Genomic DNA, 15,928 nt, shown 5'->3' with positions numbered 1-15,928 from the left:
GGTTCGGGGGGGGGTTTATATACAGAATAACAGATACCCCCCGGGGAGGGAGTTACAGACTGGAATCTGATCGAGGGGGGTTCGGGGGGGTTTATATACAGAATAACAGATACCCCCCCCCCCGGGGAGGGAGTTACAGACTGGAATCTGATCGAGGGGGTTCGGGGGGGTTTATATACAGAATATCAGATACCCCCCGGGGAGGGAGTTACAGACTGGAATCTGATCGAGGGGGTTCGGGGGGGGTTTATATACAGAATAACAGATACCCCCCGGGGAGGGAGTTACAGACTGGAATCTGATCGTGGGGTTTCGGGGGGGTTTATATACAGAATAACAGATACCCCCCCGGGGAGGGAGTTACAGACTGGAATCTGATCGAGTGGGTTCGGGGGGGGTTTATATACAGAATAACAGATACCCCCGGGGAGGGAGTTACAGACTGGAATCTGATCGAGGGGGTTCGGGGGGGGTTTATATACAGAATAACAGATACCCCCCGGGGAGGGAGTTACAGACTGGAATCTGATCGAGGGTGTTCGGGGGGGGTTTATATACAGAATAACAGATACCCCCCGGGGAGGGAGTTACAGACTGGAATCTGATCGAGGGGGGTTCGGGGGGGTTTATATACAGAATAACAGATACCCCCCCCGGGGAGGGAGTTACAGACTGGAATCTGATCGAGGGGGTTCGGGGGGGTTTAGATACAGAATAACAGATACCCCCCGGGGAGGGAGTTACAGACTGGAATCTGATCGAGGGGGTTCGGGGGGGTTTATATACAGAATATCAGATACCCCCCGGGGAGGGAGTTACAGACTGGAATCTGATCGAGGGGGTTCGGGGGGGGTTTATATACAGAATATCAGATACCCCCCGGGGAGGGAGTTACAGACTGGAATCTGATCGAGGGGGTTCGGGGGGGTTTATATACAGAATAACAGATACCCCCCGGGGAGGGAGTTACAGACTGGAATCTGATCGAGGGGGTTCGGGGGGGGTTTATATACAGAATAACAGATACCCCCCGGGGAGGGAGTTACAGACTGGAATCTGATCGAGGGGGTTCGGGGGGGTTTATATACAGAATAACAGATACCCCCCCCCCCCCGGGGAGGGAGTTACAGACTGGAATCTGATCGAGGGGGTTCGGGGGGGTTTATATACAGAATAACAGATATCCCCCCCCCCGGGGAGGGAGTTACAGACGGGAATCTGATCGAGGGGGTTCGGGGGGGGTTTATATACAGAATAACAGATACCCCCCGGGGAGGGAGTTACAGACTGGAATCTGATCGAGGGGGTTCGGGGGGGTTTATATACAGAATAACAGATACCCCCCGGGGAGGGAGTTACAGACTGGAATCTGATCGAGGGGGTTCGGGGGGTGTTTATATACAGAATAACAGATACCCCCCGGGGAGGGAGTTACAGACTGGAATCTGATGGAGGGGGTTCGGGGGGGTTTATATACAGAATAACAGATACCCCCCCGGGGAGGGAGTTACAGACTGGAATCTGATCGAGGGGGGGTTTATATACAGAATAACAGATACCCCCCCGGGGAGGGAGTTACAGACTGGAGTCTGATCGAGGGGGTTCGGGGGGGGTTTATATACAGAATAACAGATACCCCCCGGGGAGGGAGTTACAGACTGGAGTCTGATCGAGGGGGTTCGGGGGGGGTTTATATACAGAATAACAGATACCCCCCGGGGAGGGAGTTACAGACTGGAATCTGATCGAGGGGGTTCGGGGGGGGTTTATATACAGAATAACAGATACCCCCCAGGGAGGGAGTTACAGACTGGAATCTGATCGATTGGGTTCGGGGGGGTTTATATACAGAATAACAGATACCCCCCCGGGGAGGGAGTTACAGACTGGAATCTGATCGAGGGGGGGTTTATATACAGAATAACAGATACCCCCCCGGGGAGGGAGTTACAGACTGGAGTCTGATCGAGGGGGTTCGGGGGGGGTTTATATACAGAATAACAGATACCCCCCGGGGAGGGAGTTACAGACTGGAGTCTGATCGAGGGGGTTCGGGGGGGGGTTTATATACAGAATAACAGATACCCCCCGGGGAGGGAGTTACAGACTGGAGTCTGATCGAGGGGGTTTATATACAGAATTACAGATACCTGAGGAGACTGTACTTTCTCTGGAGGAGGTGGAGGTCTGCGGATTGGGAAGAGACGAAAGATAACCTTTTGGTGTTTTGCAGCAATGTCGCAGGAGGATGCTGATCGGAGCATGGAGAGCCCTTCCCCTCGCTCCCTGTTGGACGGGGAGGACACCGAGCCTGGCAGGTGCCAAGATGTCTCGCCGGGGAGCAGCCCTGACCTGGCCGAAGAGCAGTCGGACCGTGGCACACCCCCGCGGGGGGAGGGGGAGCCGGGACCTGGAAGCCGGCAGCAGGAGGCAGCGGGAGACGGAGAGCCCGGTGACCTCGGCTGCCGGGAGCAGGCTGAGGTGGAGGAGGAGCGTGGACGGGGAGACTCCTACCGGGTGCAGATGGTAATGGTGCAGGACGAGGAGGAGCCCGAATCCCGGGACGGGGAAGGGGAGGCCGGGGAAGGGGAGGGTGCACCGGCCTCCAGCCCCCAGGGCCGCCCCTTCACCTGCTCCCTGTGCCACAAGTCGTTCCTGCAGCTCTCCTGGTTCCTGGTTCATGAGCGCCTCCACTTGGACGGCGGCCTGCACTGCTGCCCAGTCTGCAGCAAATCGTTCGCCCAGGCCTCGGACCTGCAGGCCCACCGCCGCCGCAGCCACGCCAGCGAGCGGCCCCACGCCTGCGGGCAATGCGGACGCTCCTTCGCCCAGCCCTCAGCCCTGGTGGCCCACCAGAAGGTGCACGCCAGAGCCGAGGCCTCCACGAAGCCGGCACGCTGCACCCGGGCCGCGGCGGCGGCGGCGGCGGCCGCGGCTGAGAAGAAGATGAAGAAACAGCCGCCTGCCGCGGCTGCGCCGCGCCGCCGGCCGTCCCCCCACCGGTGCCAGGTCTGCGGCGAGACCTTCAGCACCTCGTCCAAGCTGTTGCTGCACCAGAGCTCGCATGCCGGCGAGCGGCCGTTCCTGTGCGACGTGTGCCGCCAGGGCTTCTCTGAGCCGGCCGAGCTGGCCGTGCACCGGCGCACGCACGCCGGTGACCGCCCCTACGAGTGCGACGTGTGCCACCGCCGCTTCGCCTACGACTCGTCACTGGCCATGCACCGGCGGGCTCACGATGGCGAGCAGCCGTACCGCTGCGGCGCCTGCGGGAAGTCTTTTGGCACCTCGTCCAAGCTGCTCAAGCACCGTCGCGTGCACGCTGCCGAGCACCCCTTCCAGTGTGCTGCCTGCCTCAAGAGCTTCGGCAGCTCGGCCCAGCTGGCACGGCACCAGCGGCAGGGGCACGGGCAGGGCAAGGTGCGGGAGCTGCCGCCCGGGCAGCGGCGCTCGCCGGGCTCCGGGCCCCGCCCCTTCCGCTGCCAGACCTGCGGCCGCTCGTTCACCCAGTCGTCGGACGTGCTGAAGCACCAGCGCACCCACACCGGCGAGAAGCCGTTCCAGTGCGAGCTGTGCGAGCGCTCCTTCACCCAGCTCTCCACCCTGCTCAACCACCAGCGCATCCACCTGGGCGAGAAGCCGCACCGCTGCGAGGTGTGCGAGCGCTCCTTCACCCAGCTCTCCACCCTGCTCAACCACCAGCGCATCCACACTGGCGAGAAGCCCTTCAAGTGCGAGACCTGCGACAAGGCCTTCACGCAGTCCTCCAGCCTGTTGAACCACCGGCGCATCCACACCGGTGAGAAGCCCTTCCAGTGCGCGCTCTGCTCCAAGTCCTACTCCACCTCCTCCTCGCTCTCTGTGCACCAGCGCTCCCACGTCTGAAGGGATCTCTGGGAGCAACGGTGCAGGGGTGGAGGTTTGGTGTGGGTGGGGGTAGTAATGTGGCTCCAGCACTACCCACATTTACTCCTTCCTACCCCCTTCCTTCCTTCATCGTCATCCTCCTCCCCCTTTCTTCCTCCTCCCCCTTTCTTCCTCCTCCCCCTTTCTTCCTCCTCCCCCTTTCTTCCTCCTCCCCCTTTCTTCCTCCTCCCCCTTTCTTCCTCCTCTGTCTTCCTCCCCCCTTTCTTCCTCCTCTTCCTCATCCCCCCCTTCTTCTTCCTCATCCCCTCTTCTTCCTCATCCCCCCCTCTTCTTCCTCATCCCCCCCTCTTCTTCCTCATCCCCCCCTCTTCTTCCTCATCCCCCCCTCTTCTTCCTCATCCCCCCCCTTCTTCCTCATCCCCTCCCACGTCGTCGTCTTCCTCCTCCCCCCCTTCTTCCTCCTCCTCCTCCCCGCCTCCTTCCTCCTCCTCCCCGCCTCCTTCCTCCTCCTCCCCCCACTCCACCCCTTTCTCTTCCTCCTCCTCCCCCCACTCCACCCCTTTCTCTTCCTCCTCCTTCCATCCTCCCGCCTCTCTGACATTCCACATCGAGCCAATCTCCACACAATTCCCACTACCCCCCTCCACCTTCTCCCCTTAAGCACTGCCCCTCCCACATCTTTCCTGTCCCCAGTAAATCTCCCATTCACCCCAGTCCCACTTCCCCACCCTTTACCCCCCCCCCCCCCGCTTCTCCCCTCTTTCCCCACCGCACGTCCTGGGTAACTCACCCCCAACCTGCCATCTCTCTGTGGACCCCCCCCTTTCCTGTCCTGAGGCAGGCCACATTTAGGTTGTTTTTCCCTAGTGATGTGCTTGCCTGGGTGTGGTAAGGGAGCCCTCCCAGGGGTCAGGGGCTGGAGGCTCACCAAACAGAGGGGCGCGGGGGAAGGGGTGGGCACGGAGCCTGGGGAATTTGTCGAGCGCGTGCTGACTGCTGCGGGTTTCCGTTCTGACCGGGTTTGTCGACAACGGCGCGATTTTGTCTTACTCTATCTCTCTTGCCCCTGCCGTGTGCCGAGGGGCTTTCAAGAGATGAGGAGAGTTCTCAATAAAATGAGGAAACTGAAGCCTGTTCGCGCTCAGGGTCATGGTTTGTGGCACGATCGAGGGTCATTACAAACTAGACACAGGTCCCCCTGAGGAGGGGAACTCCCTCGCCTACTTGCCCCACCTCTCTCTCCCGCCCCCAACCCCAGGCAGCTCCTCCTGTTTAACTTGAGCTACACTGCCCCCCCACCCGATGCTTAGCCACCTCCTTCCTTGCAAACAGGGCTCTACCCTTTGATCCCCGGCTCAGGGTCCTGGTCAAACCAAACCTCTTCTCACCCTTCCCAGCTCCCCCGTCCCCAAATCAGATGTCTCTGCAAGCTATCTGACCTCCTACAGTTCCATGAGGAGGCACCAATCTCAGGACATCACTGCGATTTCCAACTCCCACCTCCACCTCCCCTGTGGGATCCTTTTCAGAAGGCCTGTGAAATGCACCCCCCACCGTTCAACTTTGGCTTTTCTATTGAGGGATACGGAGACAGGGCAACTGCCTCGGGCTGGTACAGACACCAGGGGAGCTATGCACAGTGCTCCGAGTCTAACCGAGGGGTGGGGGTGGCGGTGACATGGAGACCAGAGAACTGCACATGGTTCTCCGGGTGCAGGTCTAACCGAGGTGGTGGGGAGGAGGTGTGCTACACAGACCGGGGAACCGCACATGGTGCTCTGAGGGAAATGGAGACCAGAATGTGCATGTGAGACGTCTGGGTTGGAGACTGATTGTTTAAGATGATCTGAAGTAACGATATTACAAGATGTACTCATTACTAGGATCTGACTGAAAGTTGCTTTGTCTTGTCCTATCTGCTCTGGACAAACTCCACCCATGCTTTACTATTTATACTTGATGATGTGCAGCTCCCTTACACCACAGCTGGGGTATGCCAGGATCACCTCACCTTGTCAGAACTGGATGAACACAGCAGTCCGAGCAGCATCAGAGGAACAGGAAGGCTGACGTTTTGGGCCTAGACTCCTCTTCAGTGGCCAGTCTGTTGTTCTGTGCCCTCCCTTGGCTCTTAAATGTAAGGAAAATTCTGCAGATACTAAAGTCTGAAATAAAAGCTGAGACCGCTGGCGAAACCAGGCAGCATCTATGGGATAAACGTACAGGTTCCACACTGTGGCTTCTGAATTGGAATGAGGTGGAAATTGTTTTTTAAATCCTTGGTCAAGGTGCTGCAGGAAGAGTGAGTGGAACAAGCTGTGCAGAAACCCAGAGCAGAAGACACAGACAGTGCCAAATGATAGTAAAAGGAGTGATCAAGATGTGCAATGGGTGTTAATAACAGCAAACATGGACAAATGGTCCAGCTTGGCTAGAGGAATGTAGTCCAAATAAAGAACTGAACTTGTTAGCCTTATTATTGAGCAGCTGAGGGTAAATCCACATTTGATATGTGGGAGGCTTTTAAGGAGAGGTTGATTAGAATGCAGGACAGACATGTTCCTGTGAAAATGAGGGATAGAAAGGGCAAGATTAGGGAACCATGCATGACAGGTGAAAGTGTGAGACTAGGAAAGAGGAAAAAGGAAGCGTACATTAGGTCGAGGTGACTGAAAACAGATGAAGTTTTGGAAGAATATTGGGAAAGTGGGACCAATCTGAAATGAGGAATTAAGAGGGGTAAAAGGGGTCATGAGATATCTTTCGCGAACAGGGTTAAGGAAAATTCCCAAGCCTTTTATTCATACTTAAGGAGCAAGAGGGTAACCAGAGAAAGGGTTGACACACTCAAGGACAAAGGAGGGAGGTTATACGAGGAATCAGAGAAAATGAGTGAGATTCTTAACGAGTACTTTGCATCGGTATTCACTGAGGAGAGGGACGTGATGTTTGATTACTGTAGGTCAAGTCGGCATAAGGAGGGTGGAATGTTGGGTACTCTAAAAGGCATTAATATGGACAAGTCCCCCAGGTCTGGATGGGATCTATCCCAGGTTATTGAGGGAAGTGAGAGAGGAAATAGCCGGGGCCTTAACAGATATCTACAGCATCCTTAAACACGGGTGAGGTCCCGGAGGACTGGAGAACTGCTAATGTTGTCCCCTTGTTTAATAAGGATAGCAAAGATAATCCAGGTAATTATCGACCGGTGACCCTGATGTCAGTGGTTGGGAAGCTACTGGAGAAGATACTGAGGGATAGGATGTATTCCCATTTGGAAGAAAATGGGCTTATCAGTGATAGGCAGCATGGTTTTGTGCAGGGAAGGTCATGTCTTACTAACTTGATAGAATTCTTTGAGGAAGTGGCAAAGGTGATTGATAAGGGAAAGGCTGTAGATGTCATATACATGGACTTCAGTATGGCGTTTGATAAGGTTCCCCACGGCAGGCTGATGGAGAAAGTGAAGTCACATGGGGTCCAGGGTGTGCTAGCTAGGTGGATAGAGAACTGGCTGGGCAACAGGAAACACGGAGTTGTAGTGAAAGTGAGTTTCTCAAAATGGAGACCTGTGACCGGTGGTGTTCTACAGGGATCTGTGTTGGGACCACTGTTGTTTGTGATATACATAAAGGGTCTGGAGGAAAGTGTAGATGGTCTGATTAGCAGATTTGCAGATGACACTAAGATTGGTGGAGTAGCAGATAGTGAAGGGGACTGTCAGAGATTGCAGCAGAATATAAATAGACTGGAGAGTTGGGCGGAGAAATGGCAGATGGAGTTCAATCCAGGCAAATGTGAGGTGATGCATTTTGGAAGATCCAATTCAAGAGCGAACTTTATGGTAAATGGAAAAGCCCTGGGGAAAGTTGATGCACAGAGAGATTTGGGTGTTCAGGTCCATTGCACCCTGAAGGTGGCAATGCAGTCGATAAAGTGTACAAAAAAATTTGGGTTGTTTTCTCTGGTGAGGGCTGAGGGGAGACTTCATTTGAAATTTATGAAATTACAAGAGGTGTACATCGGGTTGACAGTTTTTCCCAGAGTTGAAATGCCTTATACGAGGGGAATGTATTTAAGGTGAGGGTTCAAAGGAGATGTGAGGGGCAATTTTTTTACACAAGTGTCCATACTTCTGGGGATAGTGGTGGAGGCAGATACAATAGAGGCTTTTAGATAAGCCCATGAATATACAAGGTCTTGAGGTTTATGGATTGAGGGATTAGTTTAATCCAGACTTTTTGGGATGACATGATGGACCAAATGGCACATTCCTGTACTGCACTGTACGGTTCTACCTTCCAAAGTGTGCAGGTGGTAAACGCTGAGGGCAAGGTGGATTTTTTTTTCCTGAGATGCTGAGGAACCGGGAGGTTGCTGCCAAAGGCAGAGCTGGGGAGCTCTGGCAAGACGGTCACCCCTTGTCTGTGTTTGATGTCACCGGCGCTCGCGGAGGTGGCATTGCAAGGAGAGAATGCAGTCAGCAGATTGAGAGGTGTACAAACACGAGGAGCCTTGGGGAGTGAGGAGGTGGCTGGGTTAATGTCGCACCTTCTGTGATTGTATGGGGAGGCACCATTGATTTGATTGGTGCCTGCCACATCGTGAGATACAGTGAAAAGTATTGTTTTGCATGCCACCTGGGAAAATCACACCTTTATGTGAATGCATTGGGGTCATGGAACAGAGTATAGTTACAGCTGCAGAGAAAGACCCACTCTAATCTACAAAAGGTCTATTCATCAGTCTGATAATAGTGGGGATGAAGCTGATGGTGAAGGTGTTTAAGCTTTTGTATCTTCTGCCCAATGGAAGAAAGTATAACCAGGGTGGCACGGTTTTGTGATAAGACCATAAGACATAGGAGTGGAAGTAAGGCCATTTGGCCCATCAAGACCACTCCGTCATTCAAATCATGGCTGATGGGCATTTCAACTCCACTTCATAGAACATTACAGCATAATACAGGCCCTTCAGCCCTCGATGTTGTGCTGGCCTGTCATACTGATCTGAAGCCCATCTAACCTACACTATTCCATGTACATCCCTGCACTCTCTCCCGTAGCCCTTGATTCCTTCTGCGATCAAGAATTTGTCGATCTCTGCCTTGGAGGTATCCAACGTCCCGGCCTCTACTGCACTCCGTAGCACTTCTGGCTGAAGAAATGTCATCTCATTTCAGTTTTAAATTTACCCCCTCAAATTTTAAGGCCGTGCCCATGGGTCCTAGTCTCCCTGCCTAACAGAAACAACTTCCTAGCGTCTACCCCTTCTAAACCAAACATTATCTTGTGAGTTTCTATTAGATCTCCCCTCAACCTTCTAAACTCTACTGAATACAATCCCAGGATCCTTAGCCGTTCATCACAGGTTAAACCTACCATTCCAGGGATCATCCGTGTAAATCTCCGCTGGACACGCTCCAGGGCTAGTATGTCCTTCCTGAGGTGTGCGGCCCAAAATTGGACGCAGTATTCTAAATGGGGCCTAACTAAAGCTTTATAAAGCCTCAGAAGCACATCACTGCTTTTATATTCCAACCTTCTTGAGATAAACGACAGTGGTAGACTGGGATGCGTTCACAGCTTGGGCAGAGTAGATACTTTCTACATCCATAAAAGTTGATCTTGTATATGCTGTGGAAACAGGCCCTTCAGCCCAACAATTCCACGCTGACCCCCCTCAGCATTCCACCCAGACCCATAACCATAACCCACTTTATGTACACATCCCTGGACACTATGGATAATTTAGCATGGCCAACCCACCCTAACCTGCACATCTTTGGACTATGGGAGGAAACCCACGCAGACATGGAGAGAATGTGCAAACCACACACAGACGGTCACCCGAAGCTGGAATTGAACCTGGGTCCCTGGCGCTGTGAGGCTGCAGTGCTTACCACTGAGCCACTGTGCTGCCCCATCTGAGTTGACATGTTGAAATGTATTGCACTTAACCTCCTGAGGTTGAAGGGTGCAAGGAAGTCTGAGGGAGGTGGAGGATTGTGACAAGTTGTATTGGACAGCATCGTCCCCTAGGAATGCTGGCAGAGGATGGCGGGGCCAGGAGATGTGTTTTACTGGGGTGGGGAGGGGGGATTCACATCAGGGGCACAAGGGTTAAAGGTGGCATTGTAGGAACCAACAGGAGGGAGAGACAGGGGGGGATGGGATGGAGTCCTCACAGGCTGCAGGGTCTGGGAAGGTGGAGTGGACATAGGTGGGCTTGGACATTCTGGGGAGGGGTGGTGGAGCAGATAAGCCCCTCAACAGGGCAGAAATGGAATGGATGAAGGTGAGAGTCGCATGGAAATTAAATTTTCCCAATTCAGGAGGGGAGAAGGAAGCAGCCCTCCCAACAACATCATTTTCACAGAATCGTTGGATTCCCACAACACGCCGAGACAGAGAGAGAGAGAGAAAAAATCCATTCAGCCCATGGTGTCAGCTCAGGTCATCAACCATCCATCTGTTCTCATTTCCCAACTCCAAAGCCTTGTTTGACCCTCTGTTCAGTTCTCATTTCCCAACTCCAAAGCCTTGTTTGACCCTCTGTTCAGTTCTCATTTCCCAACTCCAAAGCCTTGTTTGACCCTCTGTTCAGTTCTCATCTAAGTTCTTTTAAAGGTCGAGGATTCCTGCCTCTACCAGGTTTTCAGGCAGAGTTCTGGACACCCTGGGTGAAAACATTTTCTCCCTCCAAAGCTCCTCCTGCTCTTTCCTGGGATGTCCCCTGAATAAAAAGTGGGTCCTTGGCTAGTGAAGGAGGGGAAGTTGCATCCACTAGCCATGGACCTCCTTTTATTAAGGGGATGCGTATCAACACCCTGCTCCCCCCAACTGCCTCCCTCCCCAAACCTTCCTCTCAGGCTTCTCTGCTGCGAGGAAAACAAGCTATCTTAGTCTCTCCACTCCTTGCAACATCCTGGAGAATCTTCACCCTGTCAAATGATGCTGAACCTGTGGTAGCCCTGGCAGGACTGGATCCAGGGAACATAGTGTGGAATCTCTTAGCTCCCCTCTGGCTGGGGTAAACGGTTGGTTGGGGGGGGGGGGGGAAGCTGTGTGGAGTGCAGTTGGCATAGGAAGGTGTAGATAGGGTATGTGTGGACCACTCCCTTTGTCTGCCAGGGTGCACACTCCGCTACCAGCGCTGCCCTTCCACCTCCCCACTCTGTGTGCTTCTCTCTCAGATTGCATGGTCCAGTTTTCAATCAATCACTCACTCACCACTGGACACAGTTGGAGGCTTCAATGGGGTGGTGGGAGTGATGGGGCTACACCATACGGCCCCTACCACAACTGCTAGCCTCTGCGCATCCTTCCTGTACAGATAACGCTCCATCCATCTCACCCAATCCCCCTCCATGTTCTCCCTGCACGTCCTTCCTGTCCTGGGTCACATTCCCAATCACCCCCACCTTCTCCCCTTGACCCCACACTTTTGTTCTGACCATCAGTACTTGTTGCAGTGTGCTGGGCAGAACAGAGAGTGAGGACGCGGAGGGCAGGCAGGCAAAGAGAACAGTTTCAGTGATAGATCTCACACAGAGACAGTAAACAAATGATGTGAGACTGGCTATCCTTGCCATTCAGGGCAGAATTTGACCAAGACAAAACTCTGTGGGTATAGGAGGACAAACTCTCCACTGGTTGGAGTCAAATCTGGCCCAGGGGAAGGTGGTCATGGGTTGTTGGAGGTCAGTCATCTCAGTTCCAGGGATATCTCTGCAGGAGTTCCTCAGGGTGGTGTCCCCGGCACCAAACCATCTTCAGCTGCTTCATCAGTGACCTTCCCTCCATTGTAAGGTCAGACGTGGCGGCGTTCACCAATGATTTCACAAGGTTCGGCACCTATTCAACCCCTCCTCAGATACTGAAGCGGTCTGTACCCAGATGCAACAAGACCTGAGGGACAAGTAACATTTGAGCCGTATGCAACCCTCTCTCTCTGTCACTTGATTGGCACCACATCCACAAGCATTGACTCCCTCCACCACTCAGCAGCAGCGTGTGCCATCTAAGACATGCTGCAAAAATTCACCAAAGACTCACCCACACAGCCCCGTCCAAACCCATGGCCACTTGCAGCTAAAAAGACAAGGGCTGCAGAAACATGGGAACACCAGCTCCTGTAAGTTTCTTTCTGAGCCACTGGCTATCCCAAATTGGACTAATATTCAGTGAGAGAGACACACAAAAGGTCTAGGGAAGCTGCTCCCTCAAATCACGCACTTTATTGCGACGCTCTAAATCAGGCAGTGAACAAAACTGAGACATTGATATAAATTCCACATTAGCCTCATGAGAAACCATCACTTCAGAAAACTTCTGGATGAAATACAACTCTAATATATAGGCAGATACATCAGCAACACTGTTACGCCCCCATCAAATACTGCCAGGACAGGGGCAGCATGAAGTTAGATACTGTCCTGTACGAATGAAATTTAATATTTTATTGGTTCTAGGTGTGTCCTGAATACTGTAAGTTAATCCACAGTTCAGCTTGAACACAATGCAATGGGTCAATCCAGTGGGTGCTGTCTCTCAGTAATATTTAAATCCATTTTCCCACCATCACTTCACCATTGGTGTCCTTCCTGGGAGTCAGGTTCCAGATCTGTCAACAGAGTCTGCTGTCTAACACTCAGTTTCTGATCAGACATGGGGAGATGGTGATAAATGGGGAGCACAGAGAATTGGGGCTGCTCGAAGCTCGGGGTCACTCTCTGTCAGTCTATTCCCCAGACACACTCAGTCTGTCCCTAGTCTCTCCCCATTTCCAGGTTCTCTCTCTCAATCAGTTCCCAATCACTCAGTGTGTGCTCAGCCTCTCTCAGGCTGTCCCGAGACTCTCTCTCAGTTTGTGGCCAGTCTATCTCTCTCTCACAGACCATCCCCGGTCCCCCTCTCCCTCTCTCTCTCACACACACAGTCCCCAGCTTCTCTCAGTTTGTGCCCAGTCTCTCTCTCTCTCTCTCTCACACACACACACACACACACACACACAGTCCCCAGGCTCTCTCTGACTGTAGCCAGTCTCTCTCAGACTGTCCCCAAGCTCACTCTATCTCTCTCACACACACACAGGCTGTCCCCAGTCTCTCTCTCTCTCACAGACTGTTCCCAGATTCTCTCTCAGTTTGTGCCCAGTCTTTCAATCTCTCATAGACTGTCTCCAATCTCTCTCTCTCACACTAAAACAATTTCTCTGTCAGTCTATCCCCAGTCTCTCTCTCTCTCTCTCTCCCCTACCATGCCCCCATTTCCACTCTCTGTGTCCCCCTCTCTGTGTCCCTCTCTCCTCTGCCACCATCACTCTCACTCTCCGTGTCTCTCTCTCACTCTCCCTGTGTGTCTCTCTCTCACTCTCCCTGTGTGTGTCTCTCCGTCTCTGTAGCCCTGCCCGCTCCTTCTCTCTGCTGTTGCCTCAGTTGCTGGGAGCAGCCTGGATGACGGCGGCGACGGGACTGCTGTCCCTTTGCTGGTGAAGTTTCCGGTGCCTCTGGAAGTTCTCCCACAGCCGGAAACTGCCCCCGCAGGAGTCGCAGATGAAGGAATTGGCTCCTTCGCAGTGGGGGCCTCTGTCAGGGATGGCAGGGGGCCGGCGCGCCCTCACGTGACAGCGCAGGTAGTGAGGCCGGGTGAAGGCCTTGCTGCATGCTGGGCAGGTGTTCACCCCTCCCCGGGGGGTCTCCCGGGCCGAAGAGCAGGGCCCAAACCGCGGGGCGACCCGCTGTCCTCGGGAGACCCGTCCGGGCTGCTCCAGGGCCTGGGACCCACCGAGGGGGTCTCCGCACATACCACAAGTCAGACGCCGCTCTGTCCTGGGGCACGAGGGCCCCATGGTGGAGGTGGGCCCCACGGCGGAGGGAAGAGGCCCCGCAGTGGAGCTGGGGGACAAGACCACAGTGGGGTATGGGCCCAGGGTGGTAGGGGGCCCCACAGTGGAGGACGAGGAGAAGTAGAGTCCCACGGCGGAGGGGAGCGTTGGTCTGGAGATGGAGGAGTTTGACAGCTCCATGGCAGAGGTGTATGTTGGTCCACAGATGGAGGGGTTGGACAGCCCCACGGCGGAGGTGTATGTTGGTCCAGAGATGGAGGAGTTGGACAGCCCCACGGCAGAGGTGTGTGTTGGTCCAGAGATGGAGGAGTTGGACAGCCCCACGGCGGAGGTGTATGTTGGTCCAGAGATGGAGGGGTTGGACAGCCCCACGGCAGAGGTGTGTGTTGGTCCAGAGATGGAGGGGTTGGACAGCCCCACGACGGAGGTGTATGTTGGTCCAGAGATGGAGGAGTTGGACAGCCCCACGGCGGAAGCATATGTCGGTCCACAGACAGAGCAGTTGGAAGCCACCGCAGTGAGGGAATGTGTCAGTGCAGGGGCGGAGGAGTTGGAGACCCCCACGGTGCAGGAATGTGTTGATTCAGAGGCGGAGGGCCCTGCGGCAGAGGAGGAGTGTTTCGGTCCAGAGGCGGAGGAGGAGTGTTTCGGTCCAGAGGCGGAGGGCTCCGCGGCGGAGGGGGAGTGTTTTGGTCCAGAGGTGGAGGGCCCCGCGGCAGAGGGACAGTGTTTCGGTCCAGAGGCGGAGGGGGAGTGTTTTGGTCCAGAGGTGGAAGGCCCCACGGCGCAGATGCCCACGGCAGAGATGGCGTGGACCGGCATGTGCCACTGCAGGAAGAGCTGCTGGGTGAAGCCCTTACCACAGGCTGGGCAGACAAAGGACTCGCGGGGCCCATGGCTGCGCTGGTGAAACACCAGCTGCTCAGCCTGAGGGAAGGAAGCAGAGCAGGCATCACAGCGGTAGCTCTGGGTCTCGGCCAGGTGGAGGCGCCGGTGGCGGCCACAGTTCTCAGCTAGGGCGAAGGTCTTGCCACAGAGCCCGCACTCGTGGGGCTGGCGGCCGGTGTGCGAGACCTGGTGCCGGGCCAGCAGCGCCGCCACGGTGAAGCCCTTGCCGCAGACGTCACAGACAGCCAGCCTCTCGCCCCGGTTGCACTGCTCCCGCGAGGACACCGCCTCAGCCCGAGTGAAGCTCATCTCTCCGAACGCCCGCTGCCCGGCGTGCACCCTCAGGTGCTGCTGCAAGGCGTGAGAGCGGCTGAACTCGTCCCCGCACGTTGCGCACGTGAAGGGGGCTTCCGCCCGGGCTGGGGGCACAGGCAACTGTTTCCCGGCCTGCATTGCTCCAGCGTCTGCCTCCTCCCTCCCTCCTTCCTTCTGGGCTCTCTCTCTGGTTCTCCCTCCTTCCTCCTCCTGCTCTCTCCCTCCTCCTGGTGTCTCTCCCTCCCCCTCCTCTTGGTCCCTCTACCCTCCTCCTCCTGGTGTCTCTCCCTCCCCCTCCTCTTGGTGCCTCTCCCTCCCCCTCCTGCTGGTCCCTCCGCCTCCTCCTCCTGCTGGTCCCTCCGCCTCCCCCTCCTGGCGTGTCTCGATGCTCCTCCTCCTCCGGGTCCCTCCTCGTTCACTCCCTCGGGTCCTCGGGGCACCTACTGAGGATTGGAAGGGAGAGGGAGTGAGAGAGACAGGCGTAGAAAGAGAAATGAAAAGTGGAGGGAGGGGAAGAGAGAGAGAGAGACAAAGATAGAGAGAGGAAGTGAGAGAGACAAAAACAGGTTTGGGAAGGAGAGAAATACAGAAGGAGAGAGAGGAGGTGTGGGTGAGAGAGAGGTGGGGAGTGAGAGAGATGGGGAAGATGAGAGACTCAGATGGATTTGGGAAGAGAACAGACATAGTTGGGAAGGGGGTTTGGGAGAGAAAGAGAGAGAAGCAGATGGGTTTGGGAAGGAAAAGGGGATGGTGGAAGGGGAACAGACAGAGAAACAGGTGGGGATGCGATGGAGAGAACGTGGGAGGGGAGAGAATGAGACAGAGGGAGAGTGGGAGTGAGAGAGACAGGACCAGGGTTTGGGAAGGAGAGAGACAAAGACAGGGTTGGGTGAGAAATGGGAGGGAGAGAGAGAGGGAGGAAGAGGGACAGTGACAGGAGAGGAGAGAGAGAGGGAGTGCCACAGACAGAGATGGATTTGGGAGGGAGGGAGATACAGAAGAGGGGGAGGGG

At 55.0% G+C, this 15,928-nt stretch overlaps 2 protein-coding genes across 2 annotated transcripts in view; one reads left to right on the top strand and one right to left on the bottom strand.

Annotated features, from left to right (window-relative positions):
• LOC132207100 (zinc finger protein ZFP2-like) overlaps positions 1 to 4,000 on the top strand; it is a 15,750-nt gene extending 11,750 nt beyond the window's left edge. The window contains exon 2 of the mRNA XM_059642269.1: positions 2,234 to 4,000. Coding sequence (XP_059498252.1) covers positions 2,234 to 3,882 — 1,649 coding nt within the window. The 3' untranslated portion in view covers positions 3,883 to 4,000. The remainder of the gene's footprint in view (positions 1 to 2,233) is intronic.
• An 8,093-nt stretch (positions 4,001 to 12,093) lies between these two features.
• On the bottom strand, positions 12,094 to 15,143 carry LOC125449928 (zinc finger protein 628-like). The gene has a single exon (XM_048525824.2). It carries the CDS (start codon positions 15,052 to 15,054, stop codon positions 13,300 to 13,302), a length of 1,755 nt encoding a protein of 584 aa, XP_048381781.1. The 5' UTR covers positions 15,055 to 15,143; the 3' UTR covers positions 12,094 to 13,299.
• Positions 15,144 to 15,928: the final 785 nt, after the last annotated feature.

Source organism: Stegostoma tigrinum, chromosome 44 (genome assembly GCF_030684315.1).
Source record: "Stegostoma tigrinum isolate sSteTig4 chromosome 44, sSteTig4.hap1, whole genome shotgun sequence".
NCBI classification, from domain to species: Eukaryota; Metazoa; Chordata; class Chondrichthyes; order Orectolobiformes; family Stegostomatidae; genus Stegostoma; species Stegostoma tigrinum.
The sequence above is the reverse complement of the archived record's forward strand: the minus strand, read 5'-3'. Positions and strand labels throughout refer to the sequence as shown.